The sequence below is a fragment of the Falco punctatus genome (genome assembly GCF_963210335.1).
Source record: "Falco punctatus genome assembly, chromosome: 19".
NCBI lineage: Eukaryota > Metazoa > Chordata > Aves > Falconiformes > Falconidae > Falco > Falco punctatus.
The window spans coordinates 5,146,378-5,162,654 of record NC_137599.1 but is presented as its reverse complement, the minus strand read 5'-3'; the positions used below and the strand labels follow the sequence as shown (position 1 = coordinate 5,162,654).

Sequence of the window (16,277 nt, the reverse complement as noted above, 5' to 3'; positions counted from 1 at the left end):
AACGCAGCGACACAAGGAAGCGCTTCCAGCTTTAGTTACAATGCAATGCCAAAAGCCGCTGGCATGCATACATGGAGGTTCCTTCTCCTCATACCTCTGTTTTACTGGAAATAACCAGGTCTCATTTATCCTGGAGCTCTGCAGCTAAGTACAGAATTAGAGCCGGTGGTGACATACCCCTGAGAAGGTGAAGCTGAAGTATTTGGGGGAGAAGACAATTGTGTCTGATCTCACATGCTTCTGGCCAGAAGCATTTGATGATTACTGTTGTAACAGTAAAAACCACGACGGATGACTTCTGTTTCCCACTTTTCTGTGCTGTCAGAAAGATCCTGTGAAAGCTCCAACTTTAAGGGGAATTTACAATTTATTTATTTTTGAAGTGACAGTATCAGAAATAACCCCCGGCTTTTTGTTCTGTTTACCTCCCCTGTTCCCTTCCTGCCTCCCAGTTTCTAGCGGATCTGTGGAATCAGAATGCCACCAGAGGAACAAGGTACTGGGGAGGTGAAGGGTTCTTTGCCGTTCACTGGAGACCTCAGCATCACGGCTGGACCAAAAGCTTTTCTGCTGGACTAGTTCTGGCTCAGCCCAAGTCACAGGCTTGACGCATAATCCCTACATAAAAGGGTTATGCAAAGGGTCAGAACAGGTGACAATAAAGTTCCCTTCCTGCCAAAACAATCTACAAACCTCCACAGAAATCCACCATCCTCTGGCAAGAGCCAGGACCAGACTTTCCGAAGCATAAGGATGCCCAGCTCCAGCAGGGCAGGGGCAGCGCTCTGAAGAGCTACGAAACCATCTCTTCTGCTTGGGAGGTTCGACAGGCGACGCTGGCATTGCCTGTAAGGCACAGACCACAAGGCTGGAAATGCTGGGAACAAAACCAGAGCAGATACGTTCAGGATGGCTTTAAAGCTAATTTTACATTGCTAGAAAGGGAGAGGGGAAAAAAAAATAATAAAGGCACTTAACCTGGCTTTTCAATATAGTGAAAGTCAATTTGGAGATCTCCTTTGAACACGCTAGAAAGGCATTGTGCAACCCAGCCTGCTCAGCAGGCCCCAGGTGGGAATGGCAGGAGCTGCTGCAAGTCAGGACCGAGGTACCTGAGCGGAGCCGTGTGGGAGGCGAGACCTGGAGTCGCAGGAGAGCAGCAGCTTCAGAGAGGATGGGAGCTGGCGGAGAGTAATGAAGGAAGTATCTGTCTGTAGGAGGCCTGGCTCGATTCAAGGCCATTAACTTGTGGCTTTCTGAACACCACCAACAGGACTGGAAACAAAAGCATGGCTGCCTAGCATGGTTTGTGTTGAGTGATTGCTTGAATACGCCGGCAGAACGAAGAGCATTAAGAAAGGCAAAGAGCCACTTCAATGGCTGCAGGCTCACAGGGCTGCAAGTTTTTGCATGAAGCCCGAGTCAAAACCAGGCAGGCAAGTGGGATGTAGCCTTGAAAGTAGAAACAAATAAATTACTAGCCTTCATTTTCTCTCATTCAGGAGCTTAAGTTTAAAAGGGAGTCCATCAACTTTAAATAAATCATGTTTATAATTAAAAACATATTTTCCTGCGCTGCATACAAGCCTTTGGATGATTAATAAGGCATTTTTCAAATTACTTTAATTCACACTAATTATGCTGCTTGTTTACCCCAGTCAATAATTTTTGTTCCACGGAGATAAAGCTATCCCAGGAGGAGGTCTCCCTCTGGGGAGCAAGAGGGAAAGGACCCCAGGGAGCTGCCTGCGGCACCAGGAACACATGGGAGGTCTTTCACTGAAAGCTACAGAGCTGGTTACATGAGCCACGTCACATCGAACGCTCACAGGACTCCTTTCCCTATGCCCGGCTCTTTGCCTGGGTAAGACGAGGAGACACGAGCTTGCTCAGCTCCCAGAGGCCTTGAGCTGTGTTTTGCCTAGACCTTGCCCGAGGTACCAACCTTGACAGGGAACCAGACTTTGTAGGTTTAGCACAAAAACACAGCAGCGACTGCACAGCTTCTGGGCTGGGTCAGGCTTGTGCCTGGCAGAAGCCACATGTGCTTAGAAAGAGAGAAGCCTCATCTCTATTTCATCCCTATTTCATTCGCAGACACTGGAAAGTCTCAGCCCTTTTGAAAATACAGCACAACAAACTGGACCAGAATTCTCTTCCCAGTTATTTGATTCCCTTTCAACATTACTTAGAAGAATTAGATATATATATATATATATAAAGCAATGGTGCATTTCCATTCCCGCCCCAGCACCGCAGCTTGCCTTTGTGCTGCGAATGGATTTGCTGGGTCACCTTTCCACAGGAAGGGCAGAAATGTCCTGAGCCAGAAGCCTTTGGCTAGCAGACACACTAGTACCTGCAGGGTGACACAGCGACGTGCAAGTTACGAACGGCTCGTGCTGCCACATGCCCAGCAGAAAGTACTGCTACAGCCCCTGCCAATGCTTCACAAGTCAGGGTGCTCTTGGTGTGGCTGTCCAGGACTCCTGCAGCCTCTCCAAAGACAGCAATGCCATTTCCTCATCTTCTTAACCTTTCTCCTGTTCCAAGGCAGCAGTTATTTCATAACCTAAGTGGCTCTACAGCTGACAGTTATTCTTAGGCAACTGTAAGCTACAAATAAGAGCGTGTAGCTAACAAAACAGACATGTTTTGTGTAGCATGAACTGCTCTTCAGCCAGTGGTGCACACACAGTAGACCTTGTTGCATCATGAACTAAAACAAGGTAGGAGGTATCATCCAAGGCTTTCCCTTCTTGAGAGAAGAGAGCAGGCACTAGCGAGACTCACAACAGAAGAGGAAAAAAACCCTGTAGTTACCTAACGGTGGCCCAAATCCTTCAGCTCAGGCATGCAGAAGCATGTGAGTTTCTGTGGAAGCCCAATTTATATTAATCAAACCAGCACTGAAAAGCATTACCACAAAATTTATTCTAATACCTGTTGTACCACACCCTAAAAATAACAAAAGAAAACAAGCTGAGATAAAAGGTATTTGCTGTCAAAGGTGGGGAAATACCTTCAGAAAGCCACAAGGTTGGCTTCCTCTAAGAAATTAAACAAGAGTGGTAGACATGCTTCAGATTTCTTACCGAAGACAGGTGTCTTGTCTACTCGGGTTTAGCACGCCACCGTGACAGGGCAGCGCAGTTCGTGACCCGCGGGCTGCAGCCAGCAAGCACAGTTTCTCACTGTTCAAGCAGAAAAAGCAGGTAATTCTGTGTAAACCCTGGTCCCAGGAGCTGCCTGTGGTACTCCGCACTCTGGAGGTGCCCCAAAACTGGCATCAGCCCCAAATTTTTGAAAACCTGAACTCTGCCTAATATGAATGTATAGCACCCGAGCTATAGTGTGCTAGCTCCCTAGATGAACTTCCTTGTGGACAGTGAGGGCAAGGCAGCATGATCCGCTTTCTCCACCGAACATCTGCTCACCATGAGGCATCCATAGGGATGCTGGCAGAGAGAAACTAGCGTGCTCTCAGCTCCTGCCCTTGATCGATGTATTTGAACTTGTGGATTTGCACTAACCTGAACGACTAGAAAAGAGCTGCATGAGATAAGCTGGCTAAAGGATTCATGTTAGACCTAGTGACCAGTTGCAGAGAAGATGTATGATTTTTGTTCCCAAAACAAGAGTACACAACACAGAGGTAAGGTCAAAGCTCTCCTTCAGTTTCATGTGGAAGTCCAGAGTAAGAGTGACTCGCTGCTCAACTTGCTCAGCTGCTGTAAGACAGCTTAACCATTTCTTAAGTTGTTAAAACCACAAATAATTTAAAAAACTCAGACCAGTAGCAAGACATCTAAAATACTGCTTAGTCTCCTCTTAGAGCGTTCATCCTTAGCAAAACTCCCTTGAAGTGATGCTAGGCACTGTAAAAGGCACTGACGTCCTGCGTGTGCTGAACTCCATAAAACCACATCTCACCAGGAGGAGACACTCATGGCCATGGAGAGGCTCCAACCTAAAAGCATGCCGTTTCCTCAGAGCTGAGGGGTGGCAGGCTTGCGGTATTTGCACTGGATCCATACTCGATACATCGTCATTTGTTTCCCACGGTTCACTTGCAATCGCCGATCAACCAGATTCTGGATTTTCTCCAGCCCAGCTGCTGTGAAGAGATCGTCTAATTCACCTGGAAGCAGAGAGGAGGAGATGAGGATGCCATAGCTTTCATTTAGACGGTACCTGCTCACGCTGAGGAGTAAACTGTGTTGCAAGATGGGCCAGAGGAAACTCACAGTCTCACTCTGGCAGGGAAACTTAAAGATCAGACAGGACTTAACTACTGTACTACGGGGTGTTAAGATCACCGTTCTAGTTTCCCTTGAGTTTAACTTCTACCAAGGAAGGAAAGAATTACTTGGAGGGCAACTAGAATTACAGAGACTTGACAAAGAGAAAGCACCAGTAGTTTCAGACACGGGCATTGCCTCTAGTGACCGATTAAGGGAGCATCTTCTGGCGAGTAGGGACAGATCCGTTCCTTCCCCCTCCCCCCTTTCTGCAGAGGAATTTCAGAGTCTGCAAGAGCAAAGAATGGGCTCAGCCTTACGCGTTTAAATGGTGGCAGTAAGATCTGTGCTGTATAGGCTGGAGGGAAAAAAAGACTCATCAAGGTTAAGTTTGGGGAAAAAAAATCCTTCAAAAACCACACCCTGCTGGGGCCCAATCAAAGCACCAAGAGCCCCGGAGGCTGCAACACTGGCAGGTATTCCTGACCGAGCAGTGAGTATTGCGGTGCCCCAGCACACTGGCCGTGGGCAAAGCCAGACCGAGTCCTGCTGAGCAGCAGGGAGCTTGTTCAGCTGCAGCCGGGGAGCACGTGATTCGTGCAGTTTCTGTAGAAAAGGGCTAACAGGTCCCAGCTTGCGCTCTTTTATCAGATGCTTGCCATCATGGAGCGTTTGCCAAACACGCATTAAACATTAATTTTGTTGTGACAAACAAGACGTGCAGTGGGGAAGGGAATAGTTCGTTGCAGTTGTGCCACTGCTCTAAAACTGACCATACAGAGAGGCCCGTGGTGGAAGCGACTGAAGGTGCAGCTGGTGATCAGCGGGGAGAATGCGAACCCTGCTGAACACCAAGCAGCAGCAGAACTGGAGGGGCTGCCTCAGCTCGGTGCTGAACCGCACCCTTCTTACTTCCTCACAGAACAATAAAGTTAAGAGAAGTTCCTTCAAGTGGTGTCCATCTCACTCTGTCCTCCGCAGGTGACGAGACTCAAGGAGAGCTCCTCCAGTCCCACCCCTCCCAGTGTAGCAAACACACTAGTTTTCCTCTAAAGGGATTTTCCATTAAGGAATTTGCTACACTACATTCACACCAGCAAGTGACAAGCCCAGGTCCCTGTGAAATTTGGAGACATTTAGAATTTCATGCTGCTCCAAGAAAGACAGGCTGGGAAGAGCTGGTGGCAAAACCCGAGGGCACAGGGACAAAAAGGGGTGAGGAGAGTCACAGGGACGTTTTCTAGCCTCCTACCTTGTGTGAAGAAGTAGACTCTGGTGCCATCACCTCGCACATAGAAGTTATCAGACAGACATTGACCTAAGGGCAAGAGGGATTTAGACGTTTACCAGTTGTCATTTAAAAATCAGCAACTGCCATCCAACAAGAGGCACTTCTCCCAGCACATGCTATGCTTAAGGGGAATTAATGAGCTGCCTCCTGAACAGGGCAGACACTACTCCAGAGAAGCATCATCTACTAGTGATCTGGCAAGACTCCCCGCAGGGAAAAGAGAATACCTTTCTTAAACCGAAGCTGGGCCAGATCATAACGGCCATAATCTCGTAACAAAATCATTCCTCCTGGTTTCAGAAGGCGACTCAGTCTGTTAACGATGCACTGCATCCTGAGGAAAGAACAAAACAGAAGTATTCAACGTTCTACAGAATGACACTTGTTTCCTCCTCCTACTTTCCAAAACAAAGGTATAAACTTTTACATATGTTTCAACTTCATAGAAAGAGCTACCAAAAGCTAGAAGTTTTTGGAGCTCTCTCAGGCTTAGGTGGGCTGATTTTATTTGGCCACCTTATTTCTGACACTCCCTGATTCTGCTTTTTTTTCTATAATGATAACTTAGCCTGGCGCAGCAATGATTAACTGCTCTCTCTCATTAATTACGAAAGGATCGCCACTGGTTGCTGTAAAACAAGTAGTAAGTGAACATGAAGAAAAATGCTGTGACATAAAACCAAAGAGAACAAAAATGAGAGACTAGTGCAGGTTGTAACACACTGTCACTTTTCTTAATGATTTTCTGAACCTGTCCTCTCCCTTCTTGCCACCTCCCATACAGGAAATTCCTCTAGCCTTTGAGCCTTACAATCTAGCAGCACACTTTCCACAAATAGGTGCTGAGTGCTCAGCGTGGCTGGGGTTCAGAACAGGTGAGCAACTATGACTGCAGCAAGATGCCACTTATAACCACTTAGCACTTCAAAACCACACCTACCCCGTGCCAAAATTTATTACAACAGAAAATACCTGCAAATTTCATTTTCAGAAGCTTAATGGTAAACTGGACCAGAGAAAGAACAAACTTTAACTTTCCTTGAGAGGAGGGGACCTATATTTGAAAGAACTCTAGTTCTACATGCATTATCTTCTGCAGCCAGAAGGAATTATTAAAACTTACTTCTCTGGGAGAATTGCTGAGAGGACAAAGATAAGAATAACAACGTCAAGACTCTCATTTGGCATTGGGAAAGGACTTTGGTCATTGCACAGGTCATGGACAAACGCAAAGCAGCGAGAAGAATCGTATTCTGCATTGTTCTGTATTTAAGGGGAGAGAAATTAGAGCATTAGCAACAAACTCTGAACTCAGTATTATCTGGACATGTGAGCATTTTAACTTTCACATAAAAAGGTGGTGTGTGCAGAAATCTGTTCCGGCCTCACTGGACCAAGGCAGCTGGGATCAGACAGGTTCCTTGGTCAGACAAGGATCAGGGGTGAAATGTGAAAAATAAGTATGCATGGGAGATTTACAAAGAGCTTGGGACTTGTAACATTCAGACAATCAGCGCTGCCGAACCCCTAAAACTGGACTGAGGCATTATTGCAATTTTAAGGTCAGATTTTCCACTAATAGTGGTAAGGAGTGAGGGATTTTCACCGTTAAGCTGGAGATCCTTACAAAAGTGAGAGCGTCAGGGCCCCTCTCTGCATCACTGAAAGCAATATTCATTTCAACTACAAGCAGACTACTCCCTATACCCCAAAAATCAAATCTGGCTGCCTAAAGTTGCAATCTTAAAAATCACATTTAAACTTCTAAAAGAAGTGGTATATTTTTCTAAAGCTGCTGCTACTGATTGCAGTAGCCTCTATAAACAGTGCTTGTGTCACCTTAAGAGGATGAAATGGCATGCTGCCTCTGCTGCTGTGCTCCTCGTCTTATCTCCTGAAGTGACTGATAACATTTGAGACTTTATATATTTTCAGTTCTGTTCTGACCTGAAATTTGTTAGCTGTATTTGTCCTTTGACTAAATTCCAGCCTCCTGCTCCACAGACAACAGTATCCCTCCTCAGCTGCCTGTGCAGAAGCAATCAGACCATGTTCCCAGAACTGCAGTGACAGTAACGCACAGACAAACCAAATCCAGCTTCAGTTCCTGTTAAAAAATAGCCGGAATGTTTTCAAGGTTCAGCAGTTACTCAGCTAAAAGAGCACTGGGTTTCAACAAGTACTGCCAACCACAGGGGAAAGAAAATCTGGCTGACTTGTCTGCTGCTAATGTGACACTTTGAGAGTCCCAACTTCCCTCATTTCTGCACTTTGATGGCTTATTTTCCTGATTTACCAGTACAAGGGTCAGCATCAGGGCTAGCTCAAACAAGAAAGCTGCCAACACAGCCAGACAGCCGGAGGCAGCTGTGATACACTTGTGTTAACGCGCAGTTGGCGCCATGTAATTCCCACCTTGGTAAGTCACCACTGTGTTTACCTGGACAAGATCCACAGCTGTTGTAGAAAAATCACAGCAATAAACAAAAAGGCCTGGGTCACTGAAATAAATAAAAGAAACTATCACCACTTATATAAAGGTGGTCCAGAGGAATTAAGAAGTGTCTCAAACGCACAGAGCACAGAATTGGGAGCTAGAAATCCTGGGCTTTACTCTCTCTCTGTCAAAGATGCCTGGTGCAAAATCTGGCGGATCACATTGCTCCTTTATGCCCCAGTTAATCTCAGGTAGAACTGACTGCTTACTTTTCCCTCTGGAACAGAAGAGGCACTAAGGCCTGTATGAAAATGCTTTCACAATGAGATGTGTAAACTTGCATCACATTTTGATGGTTGCCTTCCAAGACCAAAGACTTCCAAGCTCAAAACACAACTGTTTGAAGTTGCAGATGGCAAAGGTAGCAAAGGTACCGTTTGCATCTGGCCTTTCTCAGAGATGATCTCAACTAAGAACACGTGCAACATTTTTCCAAGCATTTTTCAGAGGCTGGTATATCATGCAGGTAAAAGCCTACTGAGGACTACTTACTTGTTGGTTTGTAAAATTGGGAAGACTGTATTTCCAGCACCACAGCCAACCTGCACAAACAAAGCAGATGCACACATAGTGAAAATAATTTCTTCAGCCTGTCCCATGCAGCTGATTTCAAATCATCTCTCTACAGCCACGGAACAAAGAGCAACTCATGAGTAACAGCTGAGCATAGCAGTGACTATTTGCAAATCTCACTGCAAGATCTGAGTACGTTCAGCTCTGAGGAGCAGGCTTACTTATATGCGTTTGTGGGAAACCACTAAGCCGGTTCTCGTAGAAATCTTACTAACAAGCTATATAGTGTTACTCTTCTGAAAACTGTTATTGCTGGAATCGCAAGCATAACAACCAGTATGAGTCACTGAAGCACTGGCAAAGGCCATGGATTCGTTGCATTCACATCCACAGACAATCAGAGCAACAGAGAAAGAAGTTTTCTTTACTATAATTACATCCTGCTGTTTCAGAGCTTCCTTCACTAGACGGCTTGTCCTCAAGTTACAACCAGGTCTACAATGATTGCGCCTTTTTACTCTTTCTACTTGTTCCCACTTGAAAAGAAGATGGTTCACCAAGTGAGTTTGGGGAATTTTCCTCTGAATGTTTAAGGAATTGGTAAAATTGAATTAGACTGAGCAGAAAACACCACTGATGGCTTGCCGTGACAGATATTACCAAGAGTACTCAGGTGAGACAGGAAGGCCACAATGGCCCAAGAACATCAGAGTATAAGGAAGACTCAAAGCCTCAGATTAAATAAAAAAATTTAAAGGAGAGTTCATATGATTGACTCTCCCTGGAAGGGCAGAACTTCCACAGGACATGAAGCACTCAACAAAACTAGCGATATCTACAGTGAACAAACTAGAGATGGCAGAGCAAAAAGTCTAATATTTACAAATCCAACTGACTTTTCTGGGACAAACCCTCTGCCAGTCTGAGATCCCCTGTTACTGCACAGGCCATAAGGAACAAACCAAACAGCATCTTTACATACTTGGTTTCACTGTTTTGTTTCACACCTCCCAAAGCAAACAAGAGTCAGCACAAAAATGCAAAACATAAACAACATGGGAAAGCTTTATACAGACAAGAACCAGCTTCTTCAAAAGATGACTTTCAAATGCTTGTTTCAACATCTGACAGGAATAGTTTGTCTTTTAAACTCAGGAACTTCTTATGGTCCTTGTGCTCTGCCAATTCACAGTCTGAACCAATGGATTTAATTCCGTTCTAAACTTTTTTGCATTTTACTGACTTAAGACAATCATCCCATTCACTTGCTGTTTGCCAATGATGCATAGTTTTATGTCTCAGTCACACTTACGCTGACACAAGGGACTGTGTGATGTGTGACACTGTTTCACGGCTATTACCTCTAATATACGGTAAGATGCAGATGATCCTGGGTAATCTCCATCACTTTGATTCAGCTCACTATACTTCTGTGTAGCCAACTCTTCTGTGCAGATCTTAGGTGTGCTTTTTATCAGGTTTAACTGATTCTCTGCCCTGGTTTCCAATGAGCAATGTCCATTTTCACAGCTTCCCAGCCCTTCGTTGTCGGATTCTTCTTTGTTACTAAATTCATGCGCAGAATCCCCATTTTGATTTGGGTTCCTGCTAGGTGCCAGCTCAGGAAATTCAGTGAAGAGCCAGTGCCTGTCCTTGAAGAAGCCATTTTCATGGATTTTATAAAAGTCATCCCAGTACCTCTTAGCATTCACCTCATATTCCTCTGTGAATACAAACAAAAACGTCACCAGCAGCCAAATCAGAAGGTCTCTGAGTTTAATCAGTTTAGACAGTGAGGGATCACTGCAGACATCTATTCAGCAATCTGCTTTAATACATAAGGTTACCGACTGAAAATCCCCTTTCTTTCAACTGTGCCATCCCCCATAAACACTCAGCCTGCCTCCTCACAGTCACTTTTTTAGGACTGAAAAAGGGAGAAGATATAGAGGCGGCAACTGTCTCCTGGTAGGATTTAAGGGAAGCTAGCAACAGAAAAGGTGTCTTTGAAGGAGACTGGAATGAAAAAAATCCAGGTTTTACTTCCATCTCTAACAATAACTTCTTCAGTTCACTGGAACAATTCATTTGGAGCCTCATGACAGTAAGTCTCAAGCACTTGCAACTTCTAAGGAATTCTACAACAGCTGCCTGGACTGAAGAGCTCCTGTCTAACATGCTACCCCCTTTTTTCAGATGGAGAAACAGAAAAGTTAGTCAACCATACAGAGCTGGCAGAAAGCTCAATTAGCATTTGCACAATACTCCAAGATTACGAGACAGAACGTTTTACACAAGTATCGCTAGAATCCAGTCTACAGCACTTTGTGCATATTAGAGCGTCACACATTTGTGGAATAAAAACAAGAGGGGAATCAACAGAAGTGAACACTGTCATTATACTGGAGAGCCAAGGAGGATAAAGATCGTAAGAATGAACTTTAGCAGCAAGCATTGCCATTTTCACACCAAGTGGATACACTCCAGTAGCAAAATGAACATTACAGAATGCTGGAAGAACACTTGCAAAGCCATGATCTAGTGAAATTTGAGTCACCCACAGAATTATTTCCACACATCTTCACAGATTTCAGATCAAGTACAGTTCGAGGGGAACTATTTTTGCCATGGGAAGTACAAAGCCAACTGGCTTCCCAAATTCTCATCCGTGCGATGAGTTCTCTGCCCTGGGAAATAAGAGCTAATTATAGCATCCTATGCCTGTCATCACCCAGAGGCATTAACATCCACAGCCAGAGATCCCAGCTGCATTTCAATAACATGCAATTCCTTAGCCGTCTTTGCACAGCAACAAGTGCATTATTGAATGCAAACGATTCACCCACAATTAAAGACAACGACTGCATGTGAGAATGGATAACCTCTCTCCAACATCTACTAACAGTAGGGTTAAGAGAAAGAGCAGGCATCTTAAAATTGGAGATTAGCATTATTATCTGAGCTGCAGTTTATTTACTAGTCTTTTTGGAAAGTATACAAGTGTTTAGAAGATATCTGAAGGGAGATAGTAAAACGAACCAATAACACCTGGAAACATATGTAGCCTCAGCCAAATATAGACAAAAATTGCTTTAAGAATCAGAAGGCAGTCGTATGTGTATTTTTAGCAGGATCTATCCCTGAAGCACTAAGAGCTATACATAAAAAATAATCTCTTTACCTCAACTACCAGGATTTTTACCTTTTAAGAAGTTTTGTCCTTAAACCCCAAGCCAAAAGAAATGTTATTGTCTGATATTAGACTAGAGCAGTAAGTTTGTGCCATGATCTCACTGCAGCTCAAAGGAAGCAGGGTCAAGTCAGTTTACTTTTTGCATAGGAGACCTCAGTGACTGCTAATGCCAGAGGAAGAACTGCTACCGAGTCATGCCCCAGTGCACTTCTTCCTGAATTGTCACTTCTTCCAAGTACTACTAGGGATATGCAGGGCTGCTGGGGCTGGAAATGCTCTTTCACCTAATAAAAGTATAAAGTTCTGATTCCTGCTGGTCCCAAACAATCCCATGACAGCCTGACGGTAATGGGATGCTTACCTGAGGTGCTGGGGTGAAATTCCAGCCTAGCCATTTTGGATTCCCTGTATTTTTGCCACAGTATAACACTGAACAAGACATTGCGCTCTTCCTGTGTTAAAATATTGTGAAATTCTCTTGGATGTACTCCAATCCATGTGTGCGGAAGCTTTGTTTAAAGCTCATTTACCTTATAGCCTAGTGTTTTCAAAGGACTGGAATAAAGGATCAGTAACAATATAAAAGCAAGAAATCAAGGGGCAGCCGACAAAGATCATGCAAGAAACAGATTTAAAGTAAAAAAATGACCATATTAACTTTTCAGTCTGACTTCCTGCACAATTTATACCAGAAAAGTTCACATAATCTTTGCTTCAAGATCTTTTTTGTGGTGTTAGCTCATGGGGACATAGGTGTGTGAGCCAGATTCCTCCAGAGGCTTTCTTGATAAGGACTCCTGACTTTTCTGCTCGTTTTTGTAAGGACACCCCCAAAGCCAAGCCCATACTCACCCCTTCACACTGCAGAAGAAGGGCAAACAAAAGTAACTGTTCACAAAAGACAGGAAGAGAACCAGGGACCCCCTGAATTGCATGGGGGCTAATTATAGAGCCTCAAAAGGAAACCTAGAAACTCTTCCACTTCTTTCTTTGTTCCCGGCCAGGAGACACATCTTCAACATACCCCATAGAACTTTTCTGCTTCTTCAGAACAAATTCTGACAGCCCCAAAAAGTCCACAGAGTAATACAGCCATGATGACCAATAGTCTGCCTTTGTTCTCCTGCTTGGACATTACTGATTCTCAAAATACTAGACCCTTCAGGCACATTTGGCTGGGCTGGCTTCCCTACATTTCAGCCATCCCATTGTCTCCACACGCTTCCCACTGAATAGCAACCATCAACATTTGACTGGCCTCCATTGTTCAGTCTGGGAAATACATCATGAAGACCTGACAAACTGCTCTAACAGCAAATTGCTCCACAATTTCATAGTTGTATATAGGTTCTTAAAGCATGACAGACAGTATCCTTTAATGTTAACCAGATTTTAAGATGAAGTCAACACAATGGGCATCACAATAGAAACTGCTGGATACTTCTGGGAATCCAAGAAATTAGGAGGGTTGCTCTTTGGTGTAATTAAATTTGCTATTGTGAACACAACTGGAAGCTATATGGGAAGTGTCTCAATAGCTCCAGTAGTGTTCAGCATAGCCTTACAGATGACACAGTCAATTTAATTTGAACAAAAGAAGTAGATCTGTCCTAGCGCTCGGCAGGGTAGAACAATATCATCATCAAACAAAACTCTTATCGTACCAAAGAACAGGAAGCCATTTCCCCATCAGTTAAGGGACTGGATGATACCTCTAACAGGCGTGGAGGAACATTATTACCAACTCGGAACAGCTTCAACTATATTAATTGACTATAGAACTCTGCACCTTTAGCTTGATTCAGATTCAGGTAAGCTTTACATTTTGGCTGTATAAATATCCTTTAAGCCAAGTTTGAGGAAATAAAAATTTTAGAATCCCTCTTCTGCCTCTCTGATGATAAGCACTTCAATCAGGATAAAATATTTTTTAATTCGCTTCTGATTTAATCACTATCATGCTGTTTGTTAATTTGGTAGAGACAGATACGGACACTACTTTATTAGGCACTTAGGAGAAAAACTGAGCTTGAATTAGGGATAGCTCTGCAGCATGCAAAGAAAACATTGGCTGATAGAAGTTAAGTTTTAGAGAACAAAAGCAAGCAGAGGCAATAACGCTACAATGAAAGAAGTTTGTTGACAAGGAACACTAACAAGTATTTAAACATACACAACATGAACAAAGCAGCTCAACCAAAGATGACTCCTCCCAGCCAAGACCATTTCTGTTCAGGTAAGATGAGTCTCTGGAGAAGGTGGAAAAGTCACTGAAAGGTAAATTAGGACCAGAAAGGTTCCTCCTCCTCCATTTTTTATCATCAACAACTAGGAATGATTCAGGAGAGAGGGGAAGGGAGGAATAAATGACGATGCATACGCAGCTCTGGCCAGACTGTTCCGCTCTTGTAGTGTAAGGCAAGATTTTACATTAGAAGATTATCCAAAAGTACCTTGTTTATCTTGTGGCAATAGCTGTGAGCTGTTCTCTTGAACTTTACTCCTGGCATTTGCTTCCTGCTCTTCCGACCATTCCACATTATCCCTGTTGTGAAAAAGAAGATGAACTACTCAGCTAAGAATAGTAGGGGAAAGACAGAAAGAAAAGAGAAAGGTCTAGACAGCCCTCCAAAGTGACAGCTGTGGAGCTCTTCCACGATCTCCAATTCTAGCTCAGCAGCCGCACAAGAGCTATCAGCACATACCGTTCCCAGTTCTGAATGAACTGTGCTTGTAGCATTACAAAAGATGTAACTGGAAGGGATCCCAAGAGACACCAAGTCTGTCCCCTAATCCTTTTCCCTATTTGATACTCAGCCAAGCTTGGAGGAAATAAATCCTTACTACAAAACCACGAGGGCACTCAGCACGAACTGGCCTCCTTGGAGAGGAGCTGCCATTCTCACACAGTGAAAAACACTTGTTCCTACACAGGCAATAAACAGGTAGACACTTGTGTGCTTTCAGTCAAGCAGGTCATCAACACAGGCCACCTGATTTAGCTTAGAAAACTACAATTTCTTTCTCAAGTTTAAACAAAAAAGGCAGTAGGGTTATTTGGAAGGTAAAGTGCTATATTAACATCAAATCCAATTATGAGAAAAAATATGCAGGAAGCTTTAAAGCATTAAGAAGTATTAATAACTTAAACGTGCATACGCTATTGTGTAGTCATTAAAGTGATTCACTTGACCTTTTCTCATTAAAAGAAGTGAACGAGAAGCAGAATACAAGGACCAAGAAGGACTATTCTGGCCTCAGGAGAAATTAGTCTTTTGGTATTACTTCACAAAACAAAGACTTAAATGTCAAGTCTGTGAAAAACTAGACTACTAGCAGTTTCTGCAGGAAAGTAGCATTGAGGATATGCTTTTGTAATATACCTTTGGTATACTATAGTCCCAAAATGAGTGACAAGCTGATACATGTGCATATTACTTTATTACAAATTAAGCATACTCAATCCTTAACAGGGTATAGCAGCCAGAGACCAAAAGCGGACATGCAAAATACCTCCAGATTCCAGCAAATCTGAGAATTTGGGTGCTTAACGTATCTTAACAGAACAGCTTTCTCCAGCCAAAGACCTCCTGTTCCAAGCTGACACCTGGCACTATCTCCCACTGCTACAGCATCGCATGGCAGCAGATGGGTGAAATGATCTTCACTCCGTTCCTACATTAGTCACTAATGTCCGCGGATGGAGAAGGGTTATAGATTTCTGCGAGTGGCTAATTCAACTTTATTAACTATAGCAATGAAACAATTGCTACAAAGCAAAGCAGCACATTTTCCAGACAAATCAAGGGAGCCTGAAGAATCCCAACTGTTTCGGGAGGAGCTAAGGCAGGCTCAGGACCCCCCCAAGGAATAGCACTCCCAAGTACCTGCCGAACCAGGCAGGGCCCTCCTGCTCCTCCAAATCCTCATGGCACTGCCTGCCATGCCAGCAGCGGCCCGGCCCAGGGGTGCCAGGCCCCCGCCATAGGCTCCCCTCGCTGCCTGGCCGCCAGACCCGCACCCACAGCCCCCCCACCCGCTCCGTGCCCCGGCGGGCGCTTCAGAGCCGAGCCCGGGTGCCGGGAGCAGGGCGCAAACAGCTCTGCGGCCGGGCCCCTGCGAGGCGGAGCGGGGCAGCTCGGGGCTCACCCACCCCGGCCACCGAGAGCCCCGTTACACAGCGCCTCGCCCCAGACCACCAGCAGGCCCCCCGCAACCGCCGCGGAGGCGCCACAGGCCTGCAGCGCCCCGGCCAGCTCCCCGGGCCTCTCCGGAGCGACCAGCAAAGCGCTGGGCACCCGGAGCAGGCACCGACAGGGCGAGAAGGCGGCGGCCGCCCTCACCAGGCGTTGTGCTGGAAAAGGCGGGCGGGGTCGGTGAGGAAGCGCCTGCCGAAGGGCCGCCGCTCCGGCGCCTCCCTGGGCGCCGCCATGACGGCGCGAGCGGAACCGGAAGCGGAAGTACCGGCCTCCGCGTCCGACGCGAAAGGGGACTCGGCGGGCGGCGGTCACGTGAAGGGGGTGGGTCGTCACGTGGCGGCGG

At 45.1% G+C, this 16,277-nt stretch overlaps 1 protein-coding gene across 1 annotated transcript; it reads right to left on the bottom strand.

The window, feature by feature from the left end:
- Positions 1–2,910: 2,910 nt before the first annotated feature.
- METTL2A (methyltransferase 2A, tRNA N3-cytidine) lies at positions 2,911–16,230 on the bottom strand. The gene is made up of 9 exons (XM_080369278.1): positions 16,079–16,230; positions 14,189–14,280; positions 9,904–10,265; positions 8,522–8,571; positions 7,973–8,033; positions 6,656–6,795; positions 5,760–5,866; positions 5,494–5,559; positions 2,911–4,141 (listed from the first exon to the last, which is right to left on the bottom strand). The coding sequence occupies exons 1-9, from the start codon at positions 16,165–16,167 to the stop codon at positions 3,990–3,992; spliced, it is 1,119 nt and encodes a 372-aa protein (XP_080225404.1). The 5' UTR covers positions 16,168–16,230; the 3' UTR covers positions 2,911–3,989.
- Between the last annotated feature and the right edge of the window lie 47 nt (positions 16,231–16,277).